The sequence below is a fragment of the Hemicordylus capensis genome, chromosome 4 (assembly GCF_027244095.1).
Source record: "Hemicordylus capensis ecotype Gifberg chromosome 4, rHemCap1.1.pri, whole genome shotgun sequence".
NCBI classification, from domain to species: Eukaryota; Metazoa; Chordata; class Lepidosauria; order Squamata; family Cordylidae; genus Hemicordylus; species Hemicordylus capensis.
In genome coordinates, this window is record NC_069660.1 from 187,956,335 (window position 1) to 187,978,842 (window position 22,508).

The 22,508-nt window shown below is 42.7% G+C and overlaps 1 protein-coding gene and 1 long non-coding RNA gene across 4 annotated transcripts in view; one reads left to right on the forward strand and one right to left on the reverse strand.

The window, feature by feature from the left end:
• Positions 1-9,951, forward strand: part of OTULINL (OTU deubiquitinase with linear linkage specificity like) — a 30,031-nt gene extending 20,080 nt beyond the window's left edge. For 2 of the 3 annotated variants that reach the window (XM_053242699.1, XM_053242698.1), the window contains exons 5-8: positions 1,784-1,933; positions 2,300-2,428; positions 4,532-4,804; positions 7,154-9,951. In XM_053242699.1, the coding sequence (XP_053098674.1) occupies positions 1,784-1,933; positions 2,300-2,428; positions 4,532-4,804; positions 7,154-7,333 (732 nt within the window). In that variant the 3' untranslated portion in view covers positions 7,334-9,951. Of the gene's footprint in view, positions 1-1,783; positions 1,934-2,299; positions 2,429-4,531; positions 4,805-5,269; positions 5,309-7,153 lie in introns of all 3 variants that reach the window. The other variant, XM_053242700.1, reaches the window with a different exon arrangement.
• A 162-nt stretch (positions 9,952-10,113) lies between these two features.
• Positions 10,114-14,102, reverse strand: LOC128322023 (uncharacterized). Its single transcript, XR_008305477.1, has 2 exons — positions 13,992-14,102; positions 10,114-10,399 (listed from the first exon to the last, which is right to left on the reverse strand). It is a non-coding gene; the product is annotated as an uncharacterized LOC128322023 (long non-coding RNA).
• Between the last annotated feature and the right edge of the window lie 8,406 nt (positions 14,103-22,508).

Genomic DNA, 22,508 nt, shown 5'->3' on the forward strand with positions numbered 1-22,508 from the left:
GGATTAGACAAATTAATGAAGGACAGGTCTGTCATTGGCTACTAGTCTGATTGCTATAGGCCCCCTCCAGCCTCAGAGGCAACTGCAAATACCAGTTGCAGGGGAGCAACAGCACGAGAGAGGGCATGCCCTCATCTGGTGGGCCACTGTGTGAAACAGGATACTGGGCTAGATAGGCCTTGGGGGCCTGATCCAGCAGGGCTGTCGTCTTCTGATCAAGACTACCTCATGGGTAGACAGCCAGACCTGATTTGTTCAAGACCTGTATTTTCAAGCAGACAAAACCCCTCTCAAGCTTCTAGAAATGCTTACAGCATTTTTCAAGTCCAGTAGCTACAAAGTATTCCTTCCCTGAAGTAAAAAATCAGAATTTTCTCCCCCTTTCCACTAATTACCATGGTGCACCATCTGGAAAACATTGGTAAGTTCTCCTGAAGGTTCACTGGAGAAGGTGCAGAGCAAGAACTACTGTGCTCTTGTACAACTCCTATTAATTTCATTGAGAATTGTGCCACTTATTACATCTGACGGTCCCCATTCTGCTGCTCTTAATGATACCCAAGATATACCATCTCACCTTATCCTACAGAAGAACTACTTATGACAGGGCTCTCAAAGTCCCGGCCTGTGGACCGCAAGGCCACACTCTCCTGCCCCCAAGCGCTGAACCATTTCTGCCACCACCACCACTGAGAAACTTCATGGGCTGGTGGCAGACCAGAGAGGGTAGCAAGAAGCTACCACAGCTGAGACCATTTCTGCCACCACAACAGAGAATCTGCAGAGGCAAGCAGCGGGCTGGCGAGGGCAGCAAGAAGCTGGCCGAGTTGCTGCGGCCGAGAAGTAACCACACTTGTTCTCCCCACTGCTAGAGCACTCCTGACCCCTCCCCCTCCATGTGTTCTCCCCACTGTGGCACTTCTTTGTCCTCTGCCCTGTCGTGCTTCTCCTGTTCTCCAAAGTGCTCATTCCCCCTTGCCGCACTTCTTGTAGCGATGCTTTTTCGCCCCTGCGCCTCCCACACTCCAAAACCTCAAACACTGCCATTCAGAAGTGGAAGCAGAGGCTTACTGTTTGAGGCAGGCCTGGAGAGGCAGGTGGGGAGGGAGAGCCAGCGAGTTGGCTGGCTGAGGTATTTACAGGTCACAGGTAAGTATGTTCGGAATTTATTTTTTTAAAATTAACCTCCTCTTGAGCATATTCTAGTGTAAAAAGCAGTGCATTCAGCTAATTTAAGTGGCAGGATTGTCCATGCAAAATTTGGTGTCTGCAGCTCACGGGGAAGTATGTTGTTCAAAATTTGAGCAAATTCTGATGTAAATAGAAGAGAGAGGGAGGAAGAGGGTGGAGGAGGAAGACAGGAGGTGCGGGGTGGGGGCACGAAGGTGGCGTGAGGTGGGCGTGGCCCCCTGGAGCAGTGTTCCCTCTAAGGCATGCACACACTCACAGGTTTCTAGATGTCCACTCAATTAATTTTAGATCCCGCTCAGGTTGAATCTGGAAGGCCCCACTCTGAATGCATGTGCACACACTCTGCCTTGATACTCCTGCCCAGAACAAAACTCATTCCGCACACAGATGAAAAAATTTAGAGAGAACACTGCCCTGGAGGTGCATTGGAATCAAATCTGGTTCACCGTGCAATTTGAGTTTGACAACACTAACCTAGGATGTTCATTTTACATTCTGAGTTCCTGTCAAATGAACTCTGCCCCAGCCAATCATTTGTTCCTATGCAGAATTGAAGAAATAGTATTCACTGTTAACGCTGTATTTTTTCTAGGCTTATGAAGAGCTATTTTGGAAACACCATGTGAAATATGTACGACAAGTCAGGAAAGATAATTATTCTGTGCTGAGAGCAGTGTTGTTCCAAATATTCAGCCAAGGTATTCCTCCTCCCTCATGGACAAAGGCAACAGATGTCCTAAAGGTGTGTCCTGAAACAAATTTTAATATGTAAGAGGATTGATTTTATACCATTTCGTGTTCTCAAAGTATAGTTTTTATTTGTAAAATGGCAATATGATGAATGTGGGCAGGGTGTTAGAACAATCTACCTGCCCATACTTTCTGAGAAGTTGAATGCATACTCTGATCTGGAAACATGTTTACTTGGAATTAAGAGCCACATTAGCTTATCAAAATAAGAAACAAAATATGGGTGACTTGCACTTCCTTTCTTCATGCTCTTGTCTAAAAGATGCATGTTTTCCTTGCAGATTTCATTCAGTTTAAAATCCAAGCTTTTCACTGAACCTTTTCATAGTGGCTCAAATTGTACTTGCTTTTTCCCCAGCTCCCTGAGAAACTTCTTTATTCACAAGGTTGTAACTGGATCCAGCAATATAGTTTTGGACCAGAAGAGTATTCAGGCTCAAATACTTTAGGGAAATTACGTAAATGTATTGAAACATTAAAAAATCAGGTGAGTAGTAAGATATTAATTACTATGGAGTTGTAAAGGGAATAACTCACAGTCACTCTGATGCCAGCACTAAGAAATATGTTAGGGCTGCAATTTCTCATTGATGAGGATGAATTTTAACTTATTGGCCTGGAAGTTAAAGGCATACGTTCTGGAGGATATTTTTGGTCTAGTATGTTTGGTCTAGTACTACTGTATTAGGAAGTGAAATTTTCTTCAGTATCTCAAAAAGACACCTTTTATTGTAGAGATCTGCATGAAATGAATTCTTTGTTTTCTTTCAAGCTCGAAACAAAATGCAGATAGCTGAAATGTTCCGTCAAAACAGCAGTCAACTTGGTTGTTTCGACGGAACAAGACATGGAAAGTTTCAAGTGTTTCGGCCATAGGGAGCAATAGGGAAACTCGAAACACCTCTTGTTCCTCGTGGGTAGCTCCTAGAGACACCAAAGTGGGTTGGGTAGTACAGCATGCTGGGTGCTACCTACCACCTAACCCACAAAAGAAATGGGTAAGCAGGTGGTTTTAAACATAAGAACAGCCCTGCTGAATCAGGCCCAAGGCCCATCTCGTCCAGCATCCTGTTTCACACAGGGGCCCACCAGATGCCGCTGGGGAGCCCACAGGCAAGAGGTATGTGCATGCCCTGCTGTTGTATTTATAACCTTTTCCCAAAACCCCCATAGGACTGCAAGTAAATCAGAAAAAAAACAATAAGAAAACCAGTCAGCAAGGGAAGAACAGGCCTCCAAAATGTTGCTCGAAACATCGAAATGTTTCAAATTCATATGGGATTGTTTTGTTCCAAGCTCAAAACAGACACTTTATTTAAAGGGTGTTTTGTTTTGAGCTCGAGACACTCAAAACAGCCGGTTTCGAGTCAAAACATTGGAGTTTTTAAAGCTGTCTTCCTTTATTAATCTCCAGGAACTGTGGAAATTTTAATTTTGTGAGGATACTGAGAATGCCCTTTCACAGACTGGCTTAATTTTTTTCTCACTGAGACACACACATGTATCGTATAGATGTGTTCTTAGGGTGACTGGCCACCCCAAATGCCTTTTCTCTCATGCCTAACTTGGAAAGGCCAGTGTGGTATAGGACAGAGCACTGAGTTCAGATCCTCTTAACTATGAAACCCCTTCCTCTCACTTGTCTTCACAGGGTGTACATTGCCTTGAAGGGTGGGCTCCGTATGCATTAGATACATGAGTTAAACAATTAATATCTATATATAGTGTTTGCCCAAGAATATCTTTGAACAGGCTATTGAGAGAGAGGGTGAAGGCTCCCTATCTTGGGAAACAGTGTGAGGAGAAAACATAGAAAGGGATTTGTGTCGACTCCCGTGTGTCCCGCCAATCTACCCCCAGCTGTGCTGCCCTTTCTCCTCATGGGAAAGCAGGGTAATTTCCCTTTTGTTTTGTGGATTGCATTCATTAATTTCTCTGCGCCCCCCCCCCACCGTCATCTTGAGGCCAATTCTCTTTATTCCCAGCAGGATATTCTCACTCAGCCTACTGTCTTGGTGTTTAGGAGTGAAGAAGATAGTATTCAGCACCATCTCCCTCCATGCACGAAGCATCCTCCCTTGCAGCAGTGCATTTTGGGAAAGTCAGAGACAGAATCTTCTTGAGTGGTTCATCAGTGTTTCAGTGCAGCCTCTAACTCCTTCCCCTCCCCCCTCCCCCACAATTGTCTTAACTCAAGCCCGCACAACTTATAACTCACCAAACTAAATGCAGTCTATCAGACGCACATGGTGCCTCACCAGGATGACGATAAATTTCCTACTTTTGCTGCCAGTTGGTGATTAGAAAAACTGGAGGGATTAAGTATCTAAAGGCAACAATACATGACTGGTGAGCTGTGTTTTAATTGTGGGTCACAAGTTATGCAAGCCTAGCTTAAGGGGTATCATTTGTTATTTTAGAACTTGGCAGCCTGACTGTAGGGGGCAGTTACAGTGCTTGGGAATTGACTGGATGATACATAGGAGTAGCCCAAATACTTTGGCCAAATAAAATGACTAATATTTAATTATTTATTTCTAGCATCATCCTAGACATAACAAGCTAACTTTTTTTGTTCTTTACATTGTAGTGGATGGAAATCAGTTGTATTAAAGACCATTATGAAAGAGGGAAGCTGTGCAGTGCCCTTTTTGCTGATGAAAATATGGAGCACAAGCTGTATGAAGCTGTAAAATTCATCATGCTCTACCAAGTAATAGAAGCCTATGAATGCCTGAACAACAAGCAAGAGGGCATCCCAAGGTTTTTTAACCTCCTTTTTGTGTGTGATACCTCTTTGGACCCTTTGAGTTACATGATGAATCATCTCAATTCCATAGGAGACAGAAGAGGACTTGATCAGGTAATTTTTTTACTGGAGAGAAATGCAAAGTTTTTGGAGCATTTGATAAATGCTTAAAATTCTACTACACTTATCTGAGGTTAATATGCTTCTGGTCCACATGAAGAAATCTGTTATTAAGACTAGAACTATGTTTACTTTGCACTAAAAACAAACATCAGAATCTGAGTAGTTGAATTCTGTAACCTGAATTCTGCTTACCTGATTGCATGATTTATTTGGTTTCTGTCAGTCATGGGGAAGGGTAAAGGATATTGTGCAGAGTACTTGAGAACTCCATTAAGTATCAAAACTGGTTAGTAAAATTGAATGGTTGGCTACCAAAACAGACCTATGGGAAATTGTAGGGTTGGGTTGGGTTTCTGGAGATACAGCACAAAATCATGTGTGTGACTTTAAAAAAAAAAAGGTATTGAATATTTTTCCTGTTTTTCACTTATTTCATGTGGCCTGAATAAACTTCAGGGGCTGGTGAAGATGGAGGCTTAGCAGAATAAGAGCAAAGTGAGCATTTCATTCAGGATTGATATATATTGGTGTAGGGGGGAAGAGCAACCAAAATGAATGATACTTGGAGAGATACGTGAAAGGGACCGTTCTGAAAGACTGGAGCGAACTGTCCATAAATGGTGTAGACTTTGTGAGAGAGATGAGGGCAACTTGTTTTGTTTGTTTGATGTTTTTAAACCACCAAATCATGAGCTCTCGTGGCTGTTGACAAATAACAGAACTATAAAACAATTTTAAAACAATATAGCTAAAACAGTTAAATCGGCAAAATGCCTGGTTAAACAGGTGTGTCTTTTAAGGTCTTCCTAAAGGTCACCAGAGATGTTAGAGCTTTTTTTTCCCAGCAAGGAGGCGCATTCCAAAGCTGAAGGGTGATTATAGAGAAGGCCCAACCCTGAGTCACTTCAAGGTGAGCGGTGCCTTCCCCAGATGACCTTAATAGATGGCGGGGCTTATGTAGCAGGAGGGAGTCCTTTAGATACACTGGGCTTTAGCCATTTAGGTGACAGGATGAACCACTGGCTAATGAACACCAGCTAATTTGGGCTACAGGGTGAACCACCAGCTAATTTCTGAACCTGAGGGTAAAATTGAGCAGAGTTCTCTAACATGCAATAGTCCACAAAGAAGAATGAAAAATCATACTAACAGAGAAAAGAGAGATGAGATCCCAAGAAACATGTACCAAGATGCTATAGCTGTGGTGTGTAAATTGGGAAAGCCTGGTCTTTTTAATAGCACTTTCATGAAATCAACAATGGTGGGAGATCACACAAAATATTGCTCAGCACCAGCATCCTGACCAGACACTGGGTTGGTTCACATGAATGTGCCTTGTGTTCATGTGCTCCCGCTCTCCTCCTCCCTTTGTGCACTCCACTTGAGTAAGGTATTCTGCTTTTGTGGGAAACGTGGTTTGCTTTGCTGTTGCAACCAAGTGGACGGACTCTGACTTGCACAAACTCACCAAACCAAAATCAAGCTATTACTTTCAGTCCTGGTTTGCCGAGTAAGCACAATTCACAAGTAATGGCAAACTGTATTTCTGAAAAAACTATAAATAACCCCTAAACAGGGAATGTGCAATGAAAGAAGGAAGCACACAAGTAGAGGACTCATTTATATGAACTGATCCTTGGTAGTGCAAGGTTTCTTGATAAAAGTAAAAGGAATACTACATCTCTGAAGGTTTGCAAAAATATTTAGATAGGTTATAAATTACCTGTGTTACAGTTTTTTTTTTTTAAAAAAAGAGAATTATCTCAGGTACACATTCTTTTTACTTCATACAGAATATTAAAATTACATGAGCTATGACAAACAGAAGGTGGGAGTGGGATGTAACAAAAAGGTAGGTTCAAAATACACAAATGATGAAACTTTTCCATTGATCCCCATTTTTTAAAATTTAGTCATATTTTCTGTTGCTTTTGGCACAGCAGGGAAATGACTTGATTAGCAAGCCAGAAGTTGCCGTTTCGAATCCCCACTGGTATGTTTCCCAGACTATTGGAAACATCTGTATTGGGCAGCAGCAATATAGGAAAGATGCTAAAAGGCATCATCTCATACTGCATGGGAGATGGCAATGGTAAATCCCTCTTGTATTCTATCAAAGACAACCACAGGGCTCTGTGGTCGCCAGGAGCCAAAACCAACTCGACAGCACAGTTTACCTTTTACTTTTTTTATGTAGAGGTTATATGCTGATGTGATTCAAAATCAATGTAATATTCACATTCAAATGTTTCTTTTATCAGTGTGTTTCTTTTACATTTAGTGATATACTATACTTACATTTTCGTAAAGAACAATGTTTTTATTTTTTGTCCTCTGCAGGTTGAAATGTTTCTCCTTGGATATTCTCTTGAAGTAAAGATAATGGTTTATAGGCTCTGTAAATTTAATTCAAAACATTTCCAAGAAACCTATATGGAAGAATACCAGAGAGACTGGCATGAAGTCTGTCTTCTGACTGAAGATGACCATCACTATCACATTCCTGTCTTCAGAATATAAAACTATTTTCTGATTATGCTGTCAGAAGTGCCTTAGTTCAGGTCCTCTACCAAATAACTATGTGTGATACAAACAGTGCAGTATAAGTGACTAGAGTGCTGGGCTAAACACTTGGGAAACCCAGGTTCAAGTCTTTGCTCACCTATGAAGCCAGGCCTCGGTCTCTGACTTTAACCTACTTTCAAGAAATGTTGTGATGGTGAAATGAATTAATCTTCATGTACGCCACTTGTAAGCCTCGGGAGGCTTGTCTCGAACCTACCATTTCCTGTTTCTGCCAAAGGGTTGAAATACAACTTTTTAAGGTGGCTTTTAATTTGTATTAATTTATTCATTCTGTGCCATTTTAGTAGATGTTGCTTGCTGACTTCTTTTATCTGTTCTAGATTTAGTTTTTAATCTTTGATTTGTTTTATATTGTCATAAGCTGCCTTCGTGTTTTTTGAAAAGGCCGGATATAAATATTTTAAATAAATAAGCTCTCAACCAGCAATCTGCTTAAGGATAAGCATGTTCAGGAATAGAGCAAGCTGCATCTTAGTGTTGATTAATGCAAGGAAGCTTCTACATGCTTCCTCATGCTAGTTCTCATTCAGCAGATCTACACAACAGATTTATAAACTGATAAGTAGTCATTCACTTTCCCCAAGAAACTAGTTCTCTGTCTGAAAGACATGAGCTAGAGATCTCTTAACAGATTTCTCAAAACTGTCACCAAATGACTATTTGCAGAATTTGTTGGGGACAACAACGACCGTTAAACTGCAATATAACTGTTTTAAATTGGTAATGTAGATATGCCTTTTGAGACTGCAAAGGTCTAGAGGTGCCTCAGTATATTCTCCATTGTGGCACACCTTGCCTATTCTCTGCTGAGCAAGCAGGGGCTAAGATGCCCTGTAAAAAGAACTTTGCCTACTACAGCCATTTGTATATGGTCAAAGTTGTCCTGTATACAGTATCTGGTCCTTAAAAGGATCTTTAAAATCATGTTTTTGATTTAACAAAGAGAGGGCCATTTCATACATCACTCTGGAAACCCTGGGTTTATCCTTGAGTATACACTCAATAGGAATCCGCAGCTAGTCCTGGTTCCCTGTGATTCTACCTGTCTGACAAATGTCTCTGCAAACATTTGCTTGTCACATTCACCTCGTGACTGTGGGCAGCATCTAGACTAGTCATGACTCACTTGTCCTATTAATTTCAGTGATACTGCTCCGTGCATAATTTTATAGACCTCTATAATGTCGCCCTCAGTCATCTTTTTTTCTAAACTAAAAAGCCCTAGGTGTAGCCTTTCCTCGTAAGGAAGGTGCTCTAGGCCCCTGTTCATCTTGGTTGCCTTCTTCTGCACCTTTTCCAGTTCTATAATGTTCTTTTTGAGGAATGGTGACCAGAACTCTAAATTACTAAACACAGTTAGTACTCTAAATGTGGCTGCACCATAGATTTGAATAAGGGCATTATGATATTAGCCGTTTTATTTTCAATTCCCTTCCTAATTATTCCAAGCATGGAGTTGGCCTTTTTCACATCGTGCCAACACTTTCAACGAACTGTCCACCACAACCCCAAGATCCCTCTCCTGGTCAGACACTGACACTGACAGATTGCTGGGTTGCAATCCCATGAAGAACTGGGAAGAGGCCTTTATATTGCTCTCCCCAAACACACATTTCCATCAACTTCCCCTGTCCACAGCTACCCTGGAATGTCCTCTGATCAAGGAGGTCGTCATTGCAAGCACTGCCATTTTTCTGCAGTACTTATTAGTTCTCATTCTATCCTACATAGCAAGCTATACAATTGAGAACATTGCAGTTGGTCATAATCAGGACTGTGTTTATGCCAGGAAAAGTTTTTCTACAACCTGTATAATTGATTCAAATTAAGCAGATTTGCGTATTTCTGCCGTTAGTAATGTTTTGCATTATTTCTCCTGGTTCTGCGTGTCATTGCGAAGGCCAAGGAGTTATACAGGGCACTGAAACTCTGCCACCAATCACAGCAAAATGCATTAAACTGCCACTCTGTCTTCTGAGATTTCATCAGGCATTATCTGCACACTTTCAAGCATATCTTTGCAGTCACAAGCACTAGAAGCTTGCTATTTTTGAAAATGAAAGCTGAGTTTCTTACAAAATGTAATTTTGCAAAGACACATTCTACACACTCTGCACTCACATAGTTCCTTTTGGAAAGAATTATTGTGACTATTTTAAAGTAATGTACAGCATACTAAAACCAATTTTGTAACTATTGCATTTTTTAAAATGTTGATTCTTTGCCTTTATATAATTAGCAGATTCTATGCGGTTTCATTTCTGGAGTTAATATGTGAACTGTTGTAAATTGCTCAAGACTTTTACATCAATGTTGCTTAATCTTCCTACATGGATCATATTGAGCACCATGTGCTTTTGAGAGCAAAGGCTGGACTCATTTGTGTTGTATAATGTTTGCTTTTAAGTTCCTGTGTATGTGCATATGCATAGAAAACCATAACACCAAAATTGAATTGTCAAGAAACTGTAATCGTGTTCTGGGAGTTGTACTGATTTTTGTGTAATTTACAGATTTGATAAGTTTGCTTTTTCAAAATGTTTACCACCCTCCATGTGCTTAAGTATATGTATTTATTACAAACCTAGCAGTTCAATACCATACTACTTAAGGTAGTTCTACAAGTGTGCTTGATGCTGTATAATTGCAGACATTCTGAAGCAAGTCCATCTCATACTTAACCCAAAACCAAGGGAGAACAAGGAAAGAAAAGGAACAAGAACATAATGATTTATTTAGATTTTTAGCCCAACACCACCTGTAAGCTTGAGGCATTAATCACATTCATTGGAATTTTCCAATTTAACCGTGAGCCCCAGTTGTGACTCCAAGCAAATAGTTCTTAAACAGTATTTCCAAAAGCTGCTTGGACTTGGCCGTTCATGGGTTTGTAGTGGGAGGAAGTTGCACAATTGTAGGGCAGCCACTGAGCATATGCTTGCTTCCGAGTTGGTAAGTTACATGAATTGATTTAGGCTTCTTAGAAGATTAGCTACAATACTTGAAAAAATAGTTAGGAAACAGGAAAGATTCAGTGTTGGCATTTTGGATGTCAACCGATGGCCTAATTGTTACTGAAGTGGTAAGCCTCTGGGCTGAGCCACTTCAGACTGCAAGTGGGAGCTCACAATGGGAATACTCTTAGAGACTAAAAGCTTCCTTCCACATAGAAGACTGGTACTGCATATCAGGGAGAAGATCAGGCTAGAATGTTTGCCCTGCTGTGCTAATTTTCTTTCTGGGTGATTTATTTTTATAATGAATACAACATTCAGTCATCTGAGCCTCCACCTGCAGTCTGAAATGGTAAGCCCCGAGGACAGATTTACCCACCTCAGTGAGATCAAGGCTTCAATGACCAAAAGGAGATGGATATTATGTAATTTATTGTATTAATCAGGATCAGAGTAGACAGAAATGCACACCCACATGGATATCCGTGGAAGCTGTCTGAACAGTGGCAGCTCAAGACTTCTGTGTCACCCTGAGGCAGGGTGCCAAATGACACCCCCTTGTGTTCACTCTTTGCCCCTTCAGGGGAAGATCTACAATTGAGCAAATGTGCACAATGAATGTGGGATACTACAGGGAGAGCTGCCCCCAAATGTCTAACTTAAATCATAATTTCCCCATGAAAATCAGTAAGAAACTCAAATATTAATCATGCCCAAATAGCTGGGCAACAAGCTCTAAAATTTCATATGGTGTTCCTACATGATGATAGCATTAAATGTGTGGGTGTTCAAGCAGATCAGTCCACCTGTTGTTTTTTTAAAACACATTAAATAAGTGGCAGACTTATCTCCTTGGACGTCCACACATTTAATGCTACCATAATGTGCTACCATCATATGCATTTTAAGAACATTTTGCTCAGCCATTCTGGGGTTATAACATGAGGTGAAAAAAATGGGGGTAATACTCCTGGTATATAAAGGCAAAGGGCAACTTCCTCCAAATGGCTTGAATGATGGACAGTGGGGGGTGCAACCCTTTAGAAATGCCATAACTGCTTTTCAGAAGGCATCCCAAGCTGGTTTACAAGAGTTAAAATACTATAAAAATAACATTTTAATACCTTAAGATCAGTTAAACAGTAAAAACCATAAAGCACCAACCATAAAAAAGACAAAAAGAAGGGGGAAAGCTGAGAGAGCTGGCAGCCTCCAAGGGGTAAATGCTTGAACAAATAAGAAGGTCTTTAATTGTTGTTTTTTACAAGCAGCCACAGATGTGCCTGGGGGCAACAACAGAGATGGATCTGTCCCATGTGCATGACAATTTAGTCTGTCTCAACAGTGGCACACGGAGCAAAGGCTTCTGGTGACCTTGTTGGGTGGGCAGAAACCCTTGGGGTCAAGCGGTCCTTCAGGTATCCAGACACCACATACTCTTTCACGTTGCTTAAAAAGGGGAGATTTGAAACAGGCCAATAGTTATCAAAGTTGGTGGAATCGGGAGGGCTTTTTAAATAGTTGTCTTACCACCACCTGCTTGAGGCTCAATGGCATCTTGTCCTCCCTTAGTAAGCACCACCTACCTGTTCCTTTCCTGGAAGATTTTACTAGCCATGAAGGGCAAGGGTCCAGAGTACTTCATGGCACACTGCCTGGGATCTTGTCCACTTCTTCAGGCTGCACTAACTGAAAAGAATCCACCACAATCATACCAGATGGTTCCCAGGCACATCTGGAACTGCCAAAATCATGAAGTCCAAATCACAAATGCAAGCAACTTTATCTGCTAAGTGACAAGCAAACTGGTCACAGCAGGCTGCTGATAGTTCCTCCCCCGTCACGTGGATGCCTGTATGAAGCAGTGACTTTGTCACATGAAACAGCTCTGCTGGCCTACACTGGGCAGATGCAATGGAGGTGGAGAAAAAAATGTTTCTTCGCTGCCCCCCCTCACCCCACGGAATAGTCATGAAAATGGGCTCTAGCCCGTGTTTGGTCAGATTCATTATGGGTTTTCCTCCAGCATCACTCTAGCCATCGTCCGAGTTATTTCACTGCCTTAAGCACCAAGGAGCAGAACAGCCTCCACCAAGCTGAAGAGGGTGTTTAGGAGTGACCATGTCAATAGCCCAGGCTGTCTCCACATTCCAGAGTCACCAGTTCTGGACGCTGGAAACTCCCCAAGGGCTGTCTGGAAACTGTGCAGCTCCATAAGCCTTTGGGGCTAGACTATTCTAATTGGTCCACCACCCCCACAGAGGTTGGTAGAAGCAGTCAAACAAAACCCCACATGATGATGATGTGTCCATGACAAAGGAGTTCTATCAAATTCCTTCACCTGCAGCTCACTCAGTCTCTGGTTGGCAAAAACCAAATCTATCGTATGTCCCACCACATGAGTAGGACCTGATATTAGTTGAGATAGGCCCATGGTTGTCATGGCGGCCATGAAATCCTGAGCTGCTCCTACTATGGGGGCCTCGGCATGGACAGTGAAGTCCCACAGCACCACCTCCAAGACCATCCCCACCAACTCAGGCAGCAAGACTGAGGTGCAGTGGGGTGTGGTACACCAACAGAATCCCCATCCTATCTTGTAGGCCCCACCCTCTGGGACAAATACTCAAAAGTCTGATATTGCTTAACTGAGCACTTGGAGAGGAGAATGGATTCACAATAGATGACCACAACTCCTCCTCCCCGACCCTCAAGGTGGCGCTGCTGTAGGATCATGAAACTTGGAGGGCAGAGCTGGAAGAGACCCACTCCACTGAACTCGCCCAACCATAAATAAAATTGATCCTTGTCCCCAAAGGGCTCACAATCTAAAAATAAACATAAGATAGACATGAGCAACAGTCATTGGAGGTGCTGGGTAGGGCCAGTTGGCCACTCCTCCATGGACAATTGGAGGGCAGCCACTGATGTCATAAAGCTTTCAAGTCTGCTGGCACTGCAAAGGATGCTGGGAAGGCAGAGGCACCCTTGGAGGACTTTCCATGGATAGGTGGGGCTTGCAGATGCTGAATTCGAAAATGAACCCAGTGGCTGCCTTGATAATCTGTTTCCTGGGTTTGCAGACCCAAACGGAGCCACTGCTCGTGTGCTACTGTCAGGGTAGGCGCTCGTCTGGAGTTCTATCCACCTCCAAATGATCGTGTGAACAAGCCTAGAAGCAACAAGACCCTTGACCAGAAGACTCATACCTTAACCTGAATTGTCAGTGTCAACCAGTTAAGAGTGGAGAAAGAGGTAAATAGCCTCAAGCACTGGAATTGGTTGCTTTACATCTGGCATTCTTCTTTAAAACTTAGATTTTGAAACTCAAAAGCTTTGCATCTGAAACTTCAAAGTTTAGAAACCTCCCATTTCAAACTTCTGACCCATTTTTGGAAGGGCTGTATATAAATCAAATAAATAAATGCCAAGTCTCTTGGCAATTGGAGCACTCTTGGTTCTTTGCCTGTGTTTTACATCACTATTTTCCTCTTTCTTGCCCTTTGAAATCTTACCTTCTAGACACCAAAGAGGTCTCTCTACCTTGCTTCATAGCTACCACAGTGCCAGCGGCCCTTTTCATACATGTCATTTATCATTTCGTACATATCATTTGTCTTACTTTACTTTGCACTCACAAGTCTATTTGGTCAGCTAATCCACATTCGCAGCATATATTTGGACAAAGGAATGTGCACCTTTTAGTAAAGTGCCTCACCAGCACCTGCTTTCTAGTAGGCATCCTTCAGCCTCTCTGTCTCCTTGGAAACCAGCCCCTCTATATTATGACACATGATGACATGTGAGGCAGGAGTCATGGCTAGTGAGTAAGCAGGTGGGGGAAGGCTGTTAACAAAAGCTATTGAACAGGGCAGACAATGGTAGGAAAAGATGAGACTTGTGTTAAGGGAGAAAGAGGTTGATAGATATTGACTAATAATCCAGTTCTGCATTCAGCACAAACTCAGCCTTGTCTTTCCACCCTTTTCTCTTGACAGAGGCAGTGATTCAACAAGCTTTGTGCACTGTGGAGGCCAACCAAAGCGCAACAGCAAAAATTAGGGTGAATGCACGTTTTTCACCTTTACACCCCTTTTGGCAAGTTTTCAGTCTGAAATTTGTTGTACAGTGCACAGTTTACCACTAGAGGTCAGCAAATCATAACACCTTACATTAGACTTAATTTAAATATAGGGGGAAATTGTGTAAATAATGTTGCTAAAAAGTAAAATTCCATTGTTTGAAATGTGATAAATGGTAACTATCCAACAGCAACTCCCAAGCTATAAATACTGTTTCATAACTATAAGAATCCTGTACTTGTTATGCTTTTAATTACTAGGAATAATGGCAAATACAGCTATTTTTAACTAAAAATGATTGGTGTCACCCTGTTGAGAAAGGGTGAAAGCTGTATGGAAAATCTTGTGCTTGGAAGTGATTCCACTAAAATCCATTTCTTGTTTCTACACAGCTGTGGAATGTACTTAGATTTTACCGAGGTGATGAACTTGTGTCTGGCTTTTCTGGTAGCCTTTTTAGGTGGTGATGGCTGCCAAGCCTCTCATCCAGGTAACCTGCAAGGAAATCAACAGAGTAGATGTAACATGCATGGGGTGAAAGTAGAAGCACCCTCTTGGCATTCAGTCCAAACGGACCTATTCCTCCCTGAGGTTGAGCTCTAAAAACAGCAGTTCTGCAAGTTCATTGCAAAAGACTGGCTGTGTGTGGTGTTCTTTGGCTGGTTTCCTTTGATGTCAACAAGGAGCTTCCCCTCCTCTGAACATTCTGAGGAACACTTCTGCACTTTTAAAAACAAATTGTTTTGGAAAACAAATTGTTTTTTAAAAGTAGTAAGACGATACATGAACGGATAAAGGCATGAACTGACTGGAGCGTGGGTGGAGCAGCAAGGCTGATGACTAAACGAGTGGTCTGTTCATTGGCATGCAGACACACCTCTTCATTCAGTTGGTCAAGTCAGGTTCACCCCATGGTTGAGGAACAAAGTGTGAGCTACATTCTTCTGTTGCACGCATTTGTCTTCACCTCAGCTGCTTTTCTTCTGTCTCCCCAATCAATCTGTTAAAGACAGAACTACTTATCTCTCGGGTCCAGCTGAGCCTGAAGAATATGTAAAAAGTTATTGACAGAGGATATGCATAGACATTTGAAAGGAAAGCTTGTGCCATTGAGTCGGTGACTCCTGGCAACCACAGAGCCATGTGGTTTTCTTGGTAGAGTATAGAACTGGTTTTATTTTTTATTTTTATTTTATTCATTTAACATATTTTTATACCGCCCAAAACTTACGTCTCTGGGCGGTTTACAACAAAATAAAAACAGAAGGCAAAACATTAGTTAAAACAAAAAGTTTAAAACATTACAACAATTTAAAAATTTTAAAACAGCATTAAAACCATTAAAACAATATTAATTAAAAGCCTGGGTAAACAGATGTGTCTTTAAAGACTTTTTTAAAGCTGTCAGAGATGGGGAGGCTCTTATTTCACTAGGGAGCACATTCCAAAGCCTTGGGGCAGCAGTGGAGAAGGACCGTCCCTGAGTGGACACCAGACAAGCTGGTGGCAAATGCAGACGGACCTCTCCTGATGATCTCAATGGGCGGTGGGGTTCATAATGAAGAAGACATTCTTTTAAATACCCAGGGCCCAAGCTGTTTAGGGCTTTATAGGTTATAACCAAAACCTTGTATTTTTCCTGGAAACATATCGGCAGCCAGTATAGCTCTTTCAGTACGGAAGTAACATGGTCTCTCCAAGATGACCCAGAGACCAACCTGGCTGCCGCATTCTGGACCAATTGTAGTTTCCGGACTACATACAAGGGCAGCCCGACAGGGGTGGAGCTATCATTGGGCGAACGGGTTCAAAGAACCTGGGCCGTGCCCAATCAGGAGCCGCCATTCGTGGCCCTGACATACCCCCCACGTCTGACGTCAGATGCGGGGGCAGTAGTTTAGCTCCTGAGCAGGGGCCGCGCGGCCCCTTTGGGAGCTAAACAAAGGCTGGCGCTGCGTTCGCAGCACCAGCCTTTGTTTGCCCTCAAACAAACGCAGTCTCGGTTTTCCACGCAAGTGAGTGAGAGAGGACTGTATGGCGCGTCGCCTGCGTTTTTCGGCCCTAGTTTCCCCATTGGCTTAAGCTAAGAGGCATCCAGATCGGAGCGTGGTGGGTGGCACAACGATGAGAGATGGACGGTAAAAGGTGTCCTGCTGCCATCAGGACAAGGCGATGGTCCGCCTCTCTCCCCCTTTTCTCCTGTCTCGCAACGGGAGCAGCGGGGTGCTCTTAGACCCCTTGGTGGCAACTGGCCACTTTGATGTGTAGCGGGGAGGGCGGACTGAAGGTTGCCATAAGGGAGGCCTCCTAGCCGGCTCCTCTCCGTATCCTTTCATGACCATGAGTGACCAGGCTTGTGAGAAAGTGGCCTCTCCCGCCCCGCTTTTCAAACGCGCTCTTCCATGGGAAGGGGGCGGCTCAGTCGATGTTTCGTGCCGCCGAAGGAGCAATAACCTGAGGGTGGCTGCTGCTTGATCCTCCGAGAGTGCTGGGGGTCGTCTCTGGGGACTGGAGGCTTCTTGCCCACCCCACTTACCATTCCCTTTTGAGCATGATGGCAGGAATAATGCATGTTGAATATCTGACACACGGCCTGGACTCACTGCTGTGGCTCCCCAGGGATGCAGATCTCTCCCTGTGCCCTGCACAGCATTTGAAGCGCTCCTCTCTCGTTTTATTGAGCTCTTCTTGTCCCTTAGACTTCATAACCCAAATCCCCGCCAGTGACTTTCTTTTTGCTCCCAAACATTTCAGTGAGAAGCTGCTCCTGTTCCTCCCCATGACCTTGTTCTGTATTGCCACTTCCTTGCCCTCAAGACTGGTGCTGCGTTCGCAACGCAGCCCAGAAGCGGCTCTTCCCTGCAGGGAAGAACCACTCCTGGGCTGCGCTGCGAACGCAGCACCAGCCTTCGTCTAACTGCCAAAGGGGCCGCGCGGCCCCTTCAGCAGTTAAGCTGCTTCTCCCGAACGGAGCCTCAAGGCTCCGTTCGGGAGCCAGACCATGCCCCCCGCGTCTGACATCAGATGCGGGGGAGTGGCTATCCCCTGCGTCTGATGTCAGATGAAGGGGGCGGGGCTATTGGGGCGCCCGCCGCAGTCGCACACGGGCCGCCAGCGGGCTAGCTACGCCCCTGCAGCCCCACACAGAGCGCATTGCAGTAATCCAGTCTGGAGGTTACCAGCAGATGTACCACTGTTTTGAAGTCATTCATCTCAAGAAACGGAGGCAGCTGGAATATTAGTCGAAGCTGACTGAAGGCACTTCTGGCCACTGCCTCAACCTGGGAGACCAGGGAGAGGCTTGGATCCAGAAGCACCCCTACACTGCGTTTACCATTGCCTTCTCCCACACAGTATGAGATGATGCCTTTCAGCACCTTCCTATATCACAGCTGCCCAATATAGGAGTTTCCCATATTCTGGTAAACACACCAGAGGAGATTCAAACCAATCTGCTCTCTAGGCAGATTGCTTCCCTGCTGCACCATTAGGTGGCTGAAGCAATACAAACTGTCACTATTGTAGATGGGAAATTCCAGCATAGTTTGTGATTTACACAGGTGTTGCTTGTTCCAGTTTCAATCAGTGGTCATTTAACACAGGTGCAAGTTCTGCTGCAATTCCCAGAAGTTCGTTCTGATGCAGTTCACTCCCTGGTGGATGTATTCTTATACCTTGTTCCTGGTAAGGTGGACACATTAGGTAGGACTGAATCACTAGAGTAAATTGCCATCTCCTTTTCCACAGTTTCCCGCTGCCCGTTCCATCCTTCTCCTTGCTTTTCTCTCTCCCCTTTCTTCCTGAGCATCTCTACTCCTGTGGGCCAGGCTTCAAAACCCTAAAAAGACAAACTTCTTTACATCAAGCAAGAGAATTAGCTGCAGCTTAGGATATAATAAGGCACATGAAGAAAAGATCATAATGCAGCTTAATTTTAATCCATGTGTGCTTATTTTAAAGATCTTTGAAATATATTGATTTTTCTCTGCTGTAGCTGTGTGCTAATCTCTTGTACCAGCCAAGCCAAGATGTATTTTCTTCCACCCATGATACAAGCAGGAACCAAAGCATGCTATTAACCAATCTGCAAATGCAACACACCCGTCTGCAAGCACGCCCACTGTGTGGCCAGGTTTGAAATTTAGCACACTATTTTTATTCAGTTTCTCCTCTCCCAAGGGGAATATTTCTCTTCAGGCAAAAGTTAGGATAAAGATGATAAATGGAGTTGCTTTTGTCATAGAACCCAAGTTAGCAGTTAACCCCTGCTAACTTGGCAAAGAGGCACCTTTTAATGTGGTGATTCTCTTTATTTAGCAGGGGGAGAGTAACTGGCCCTATCCACCCCCAGCACTGTACCTCCAGTGACTGTTTCTGGGGTCTATCTTATGTTTCTTTTTAGATTGTAAGCCCTTTGGGGACAGGGATCCATCTTATTTATTTATTATTTCTCTGTGTAAACTGCTCTGAGCCATTTTTGGAAGGGCGGTATAGAAATCAAACAAACAAACAGAAGCATTTCTGCAATGCAGCATTTCTATTTGTGCATTGTAATAGGCAGAAAAATAAATAATTGGAAGAAGAGCAGTAGGAAAGAGGTCTCGCCAGAAGAAAAGATAGCAAGGTTTTTATACAGCAGAATTTTAGTGAGGAATGCTCCGAGAAGTTGTCATAGAGGGTGACTAGAAGGATATTTCCGTTCCTTGCCATGCATTTCCAGCTTTCATGTTGAAAATAGTAGACCTCTAGGCCTTTTTCTTGTGGAGATATAAGGAAAAGCATTAAGCCCAACTGCTCACTAAGAGGTAAATCTTCTCCCAGCTTCCAAAAAACTGAACAATTATTGCTAAGGCATTGGAATGATTGACAAGCACTTGGTGCTTATTAAAATGTGCTGTTCAGATATACAGCACATTAACAAGTATTTATATTTAGTATTTGGTTCTTTTATGCTTATGGATAGGGGTTCCTATGACATTTCTGGCCACAGACCATGGAACTACCATCAGGGAAATGGCAGCTGACAGTTCTCAAATCTGAATTCTACCTCCTGGCACTTGCTCTCCTCTGCTCCTCACATGACTTGATCTGACCCTTCTTAACATTCAAATAGGTTCCAAGTTCCCTCCCTGGCATCTTCAAGACAGGGCTGAGAGAGATTCCTGCCTGCAACCTTGGAGAAGCCGCTGCCAGTCTGTATAGACAATACTGAGCTAGATGGACCTGTGGTCTGACTCAATATATGGCAGCTTCCTATGTTCCTATCCTTATTTAGGATCAGAACATACACACATGCCTTTAAAAGGGGGAAAATGTCACTAGTAAGCAATCTTTACTTGCTAGTGGCAACTTTGCTATTTATAAATTTGCTTCAGGAATTATGAAAAAAATCAAGCCATTTTTTAAAAAGTACTTTTGAAATGGTACAAGACAAGTGCACAATGCCAGTCATGACTGCAGGCTATGGTAATACAAGCAGCACTATAATCTGTGAGGTTACTCCCTGCTGTCAGTACCTATGTTGTTTAGTATTGAAATATATTGCATTTATCAAGTCAGACATGGGCTTAATCAACCTCAGAAAAACATCATAAGCATTTATTGCCTACTGACATCAGACTGTCAAAATACTTAGAACTCTCAGTGAGTTGTGGACACTTTCAAAAAGTGCATTGCATGACCCAAGGATAATGCCAGCTTCATCATTAGGAAACAAGTCAAGCAATTGAATTATAGTTACCGGAAAGGAGAAGTAAAAAATTATTGTATGCATTTGGCCTGCAGAAAGGGAGTAAGAAAATAATGGTTTAAAAGGGCTTTTTTTTAAAACAGAGAGTTGCACATATGTAAATTTTGTTTTATAATAAGCAGCGGATATATTCACTTATCTACTGCTCTTGTTATTCTAAAAATCAAAACAACAATATACCAGCCCACGCTCTTGTTTTAGTTATACCATCCAAACGCTTTTAGTACTGTAAATTCCCTGCATCAGATTTGCAGTATCCAATCATGCAAAATGTCCTCCCTTAGATAATTGGTTTTGTTTTTTGTTTTGGGTTTTTTTGTTTTGTTGCTAAAAATACATCAGCTCTTTAACTGCCAATTGCACAAAACCCTTCCAAGCATTGTTGTACTGCAGGAAAACTAACAGTTTTCTGATGACAGAGAATAATTTGCCCATCAGCAAGCCTTTTAAACACTGGACAGAGCCTATGGTGATAGTATGTAGCAAAGTACTTCATTTGCAAATATGAATTCACTCTTCCAGTTCTTAGTTTAATACCTCGAAACACACCTTTCCAGAGGGATGCAATTATTCTGCAGTTCTGAAAGCAGTGTTGCAGCCATACGATTTGTTGGCATGAAGTGTTTGACTTTTCTGTGCAACAATTCTTTGAGTCCCCTGAAGATGGAAAGAGTGATATTTCCTGTGACAAGGCCCAGACATTCAGTAACAGAAAGGTGAGATGACCTAGGAGAGACAGAGGAGTTATCTTAGATAGCTCAAGGAGGGTGTTCGGCTCGTCATTCCAAATGAAATCGTAGCTGGGATTCAAAGAGCCACAGAACTACTTCTGCATGCACTGGGATCAGGGGCATTGTGGCTGGGTTTCTGGAATGGCAACGTCCAGCCCTGTCCCCTCTCCATCCCATTCTGTATGCCAAGCTGTTTTTGAAACTAAAAGGCAATGAAGGGGGTTTCAAAAGCAACGTTTGATATAGCTCTCTCTCTCTCTCTCTCTCTCTCTCTCTCTCTCTCTCTCTATATATATATATATATATATATACACACACACACCCCATGGGATAAAACAACTTTGGATGTCAGGCAAAAAAGCAGCCAAGGTAGGAAAGCACCCATCCATAAAAGGATCAAATGAAATGGCAAAGAGCCGAGCAGGACTCCTCTTCTGACATTTTTTGCATATTTGATTTGGTTATGCAGTGTTAATTGCACAGATGTGCTTGGATGATGCCTTCCTTGGTTATTCATGATTTGTCCTCAGTTTTGTCTTCCATTTGATCTCACTATGAGAGCATGAAAAATACAAGAGCACAGTGGTTCCATGTGGTATAAATAAAGAAATGTAGATGGCAGTGAAAAGAGTGAACAAAGGAGAGCTAAATTATTTCCAGTTCATATGTAGCCTTCATTTCTATTCACTAAATTTGAAGTCCAGAGAAAGTTGCCCTTGTGTCCTGTTGAAAGCAATGGGTCAAGTTAGTTACAACTAACTAACTTAACACCCATTAATTTCTCTAGATAGGACTTAGTTCATTTTTTCTGGATATGGCAAAGTCTCAAATCTCAGTCCTATATATATTTGGGCAGTAAATCCCTCTGAGTTCACTGGTGGGTTCACAATAATTGTTTCCAAATAACTGTGCTTAGGATTGTAGCCTACGGCAGGTAAAACTGATTTATGGCTCAAGGCTGGTGGAAGTCTAGCAGTCTCATTGTGGCAAACTTCTTTTCCGGTACACATCTGTTAGCAATTCAGACAGAAACAAAATGTAGTTTATTTTGGGGATGGTGAGGGAAGTTGTCTAGATGTTTTAAAGGAAGTTGAGGAAAGGATAATTCTTTCAACGTGATGTTTTCACCATTTTTACTGCAACTCTAAATCCTACCATCAGCATGTTAGAAGAAGGTAAAGTTGGAAATGTTTATGAATAATCACATAAAAGGCAAATTTGGAATGAAGAGGAGTCTCATGGCATTTTTACAGTGCCACAACAAATGTGGCATAAATATTCATGGACTAGAACCATAGACAACCATGGGGCTCTGTGGTCGCCAAGAGTCGACACCGACTTGACGGCACACTTTACCTTTAGAACCTACTTCTCAGTTGCCACATATCCAGTGCGTGAAAACTTATGCAACCATGAGTATGTTAGTCGTTAGAGTGCCACAAGACTCCTTTTCATTTTTGCTTTAACAGATGAAAACTGGCTACTCCTCAAAAAGTAGGCTTGTTCATGTCTGCTCTCAGGATGTGGTTTTGAGCATCTGAAAAAGATTTGGAGATGAAAGGTGCCATGAGCTGCCCTATCAAACAGCCCCAG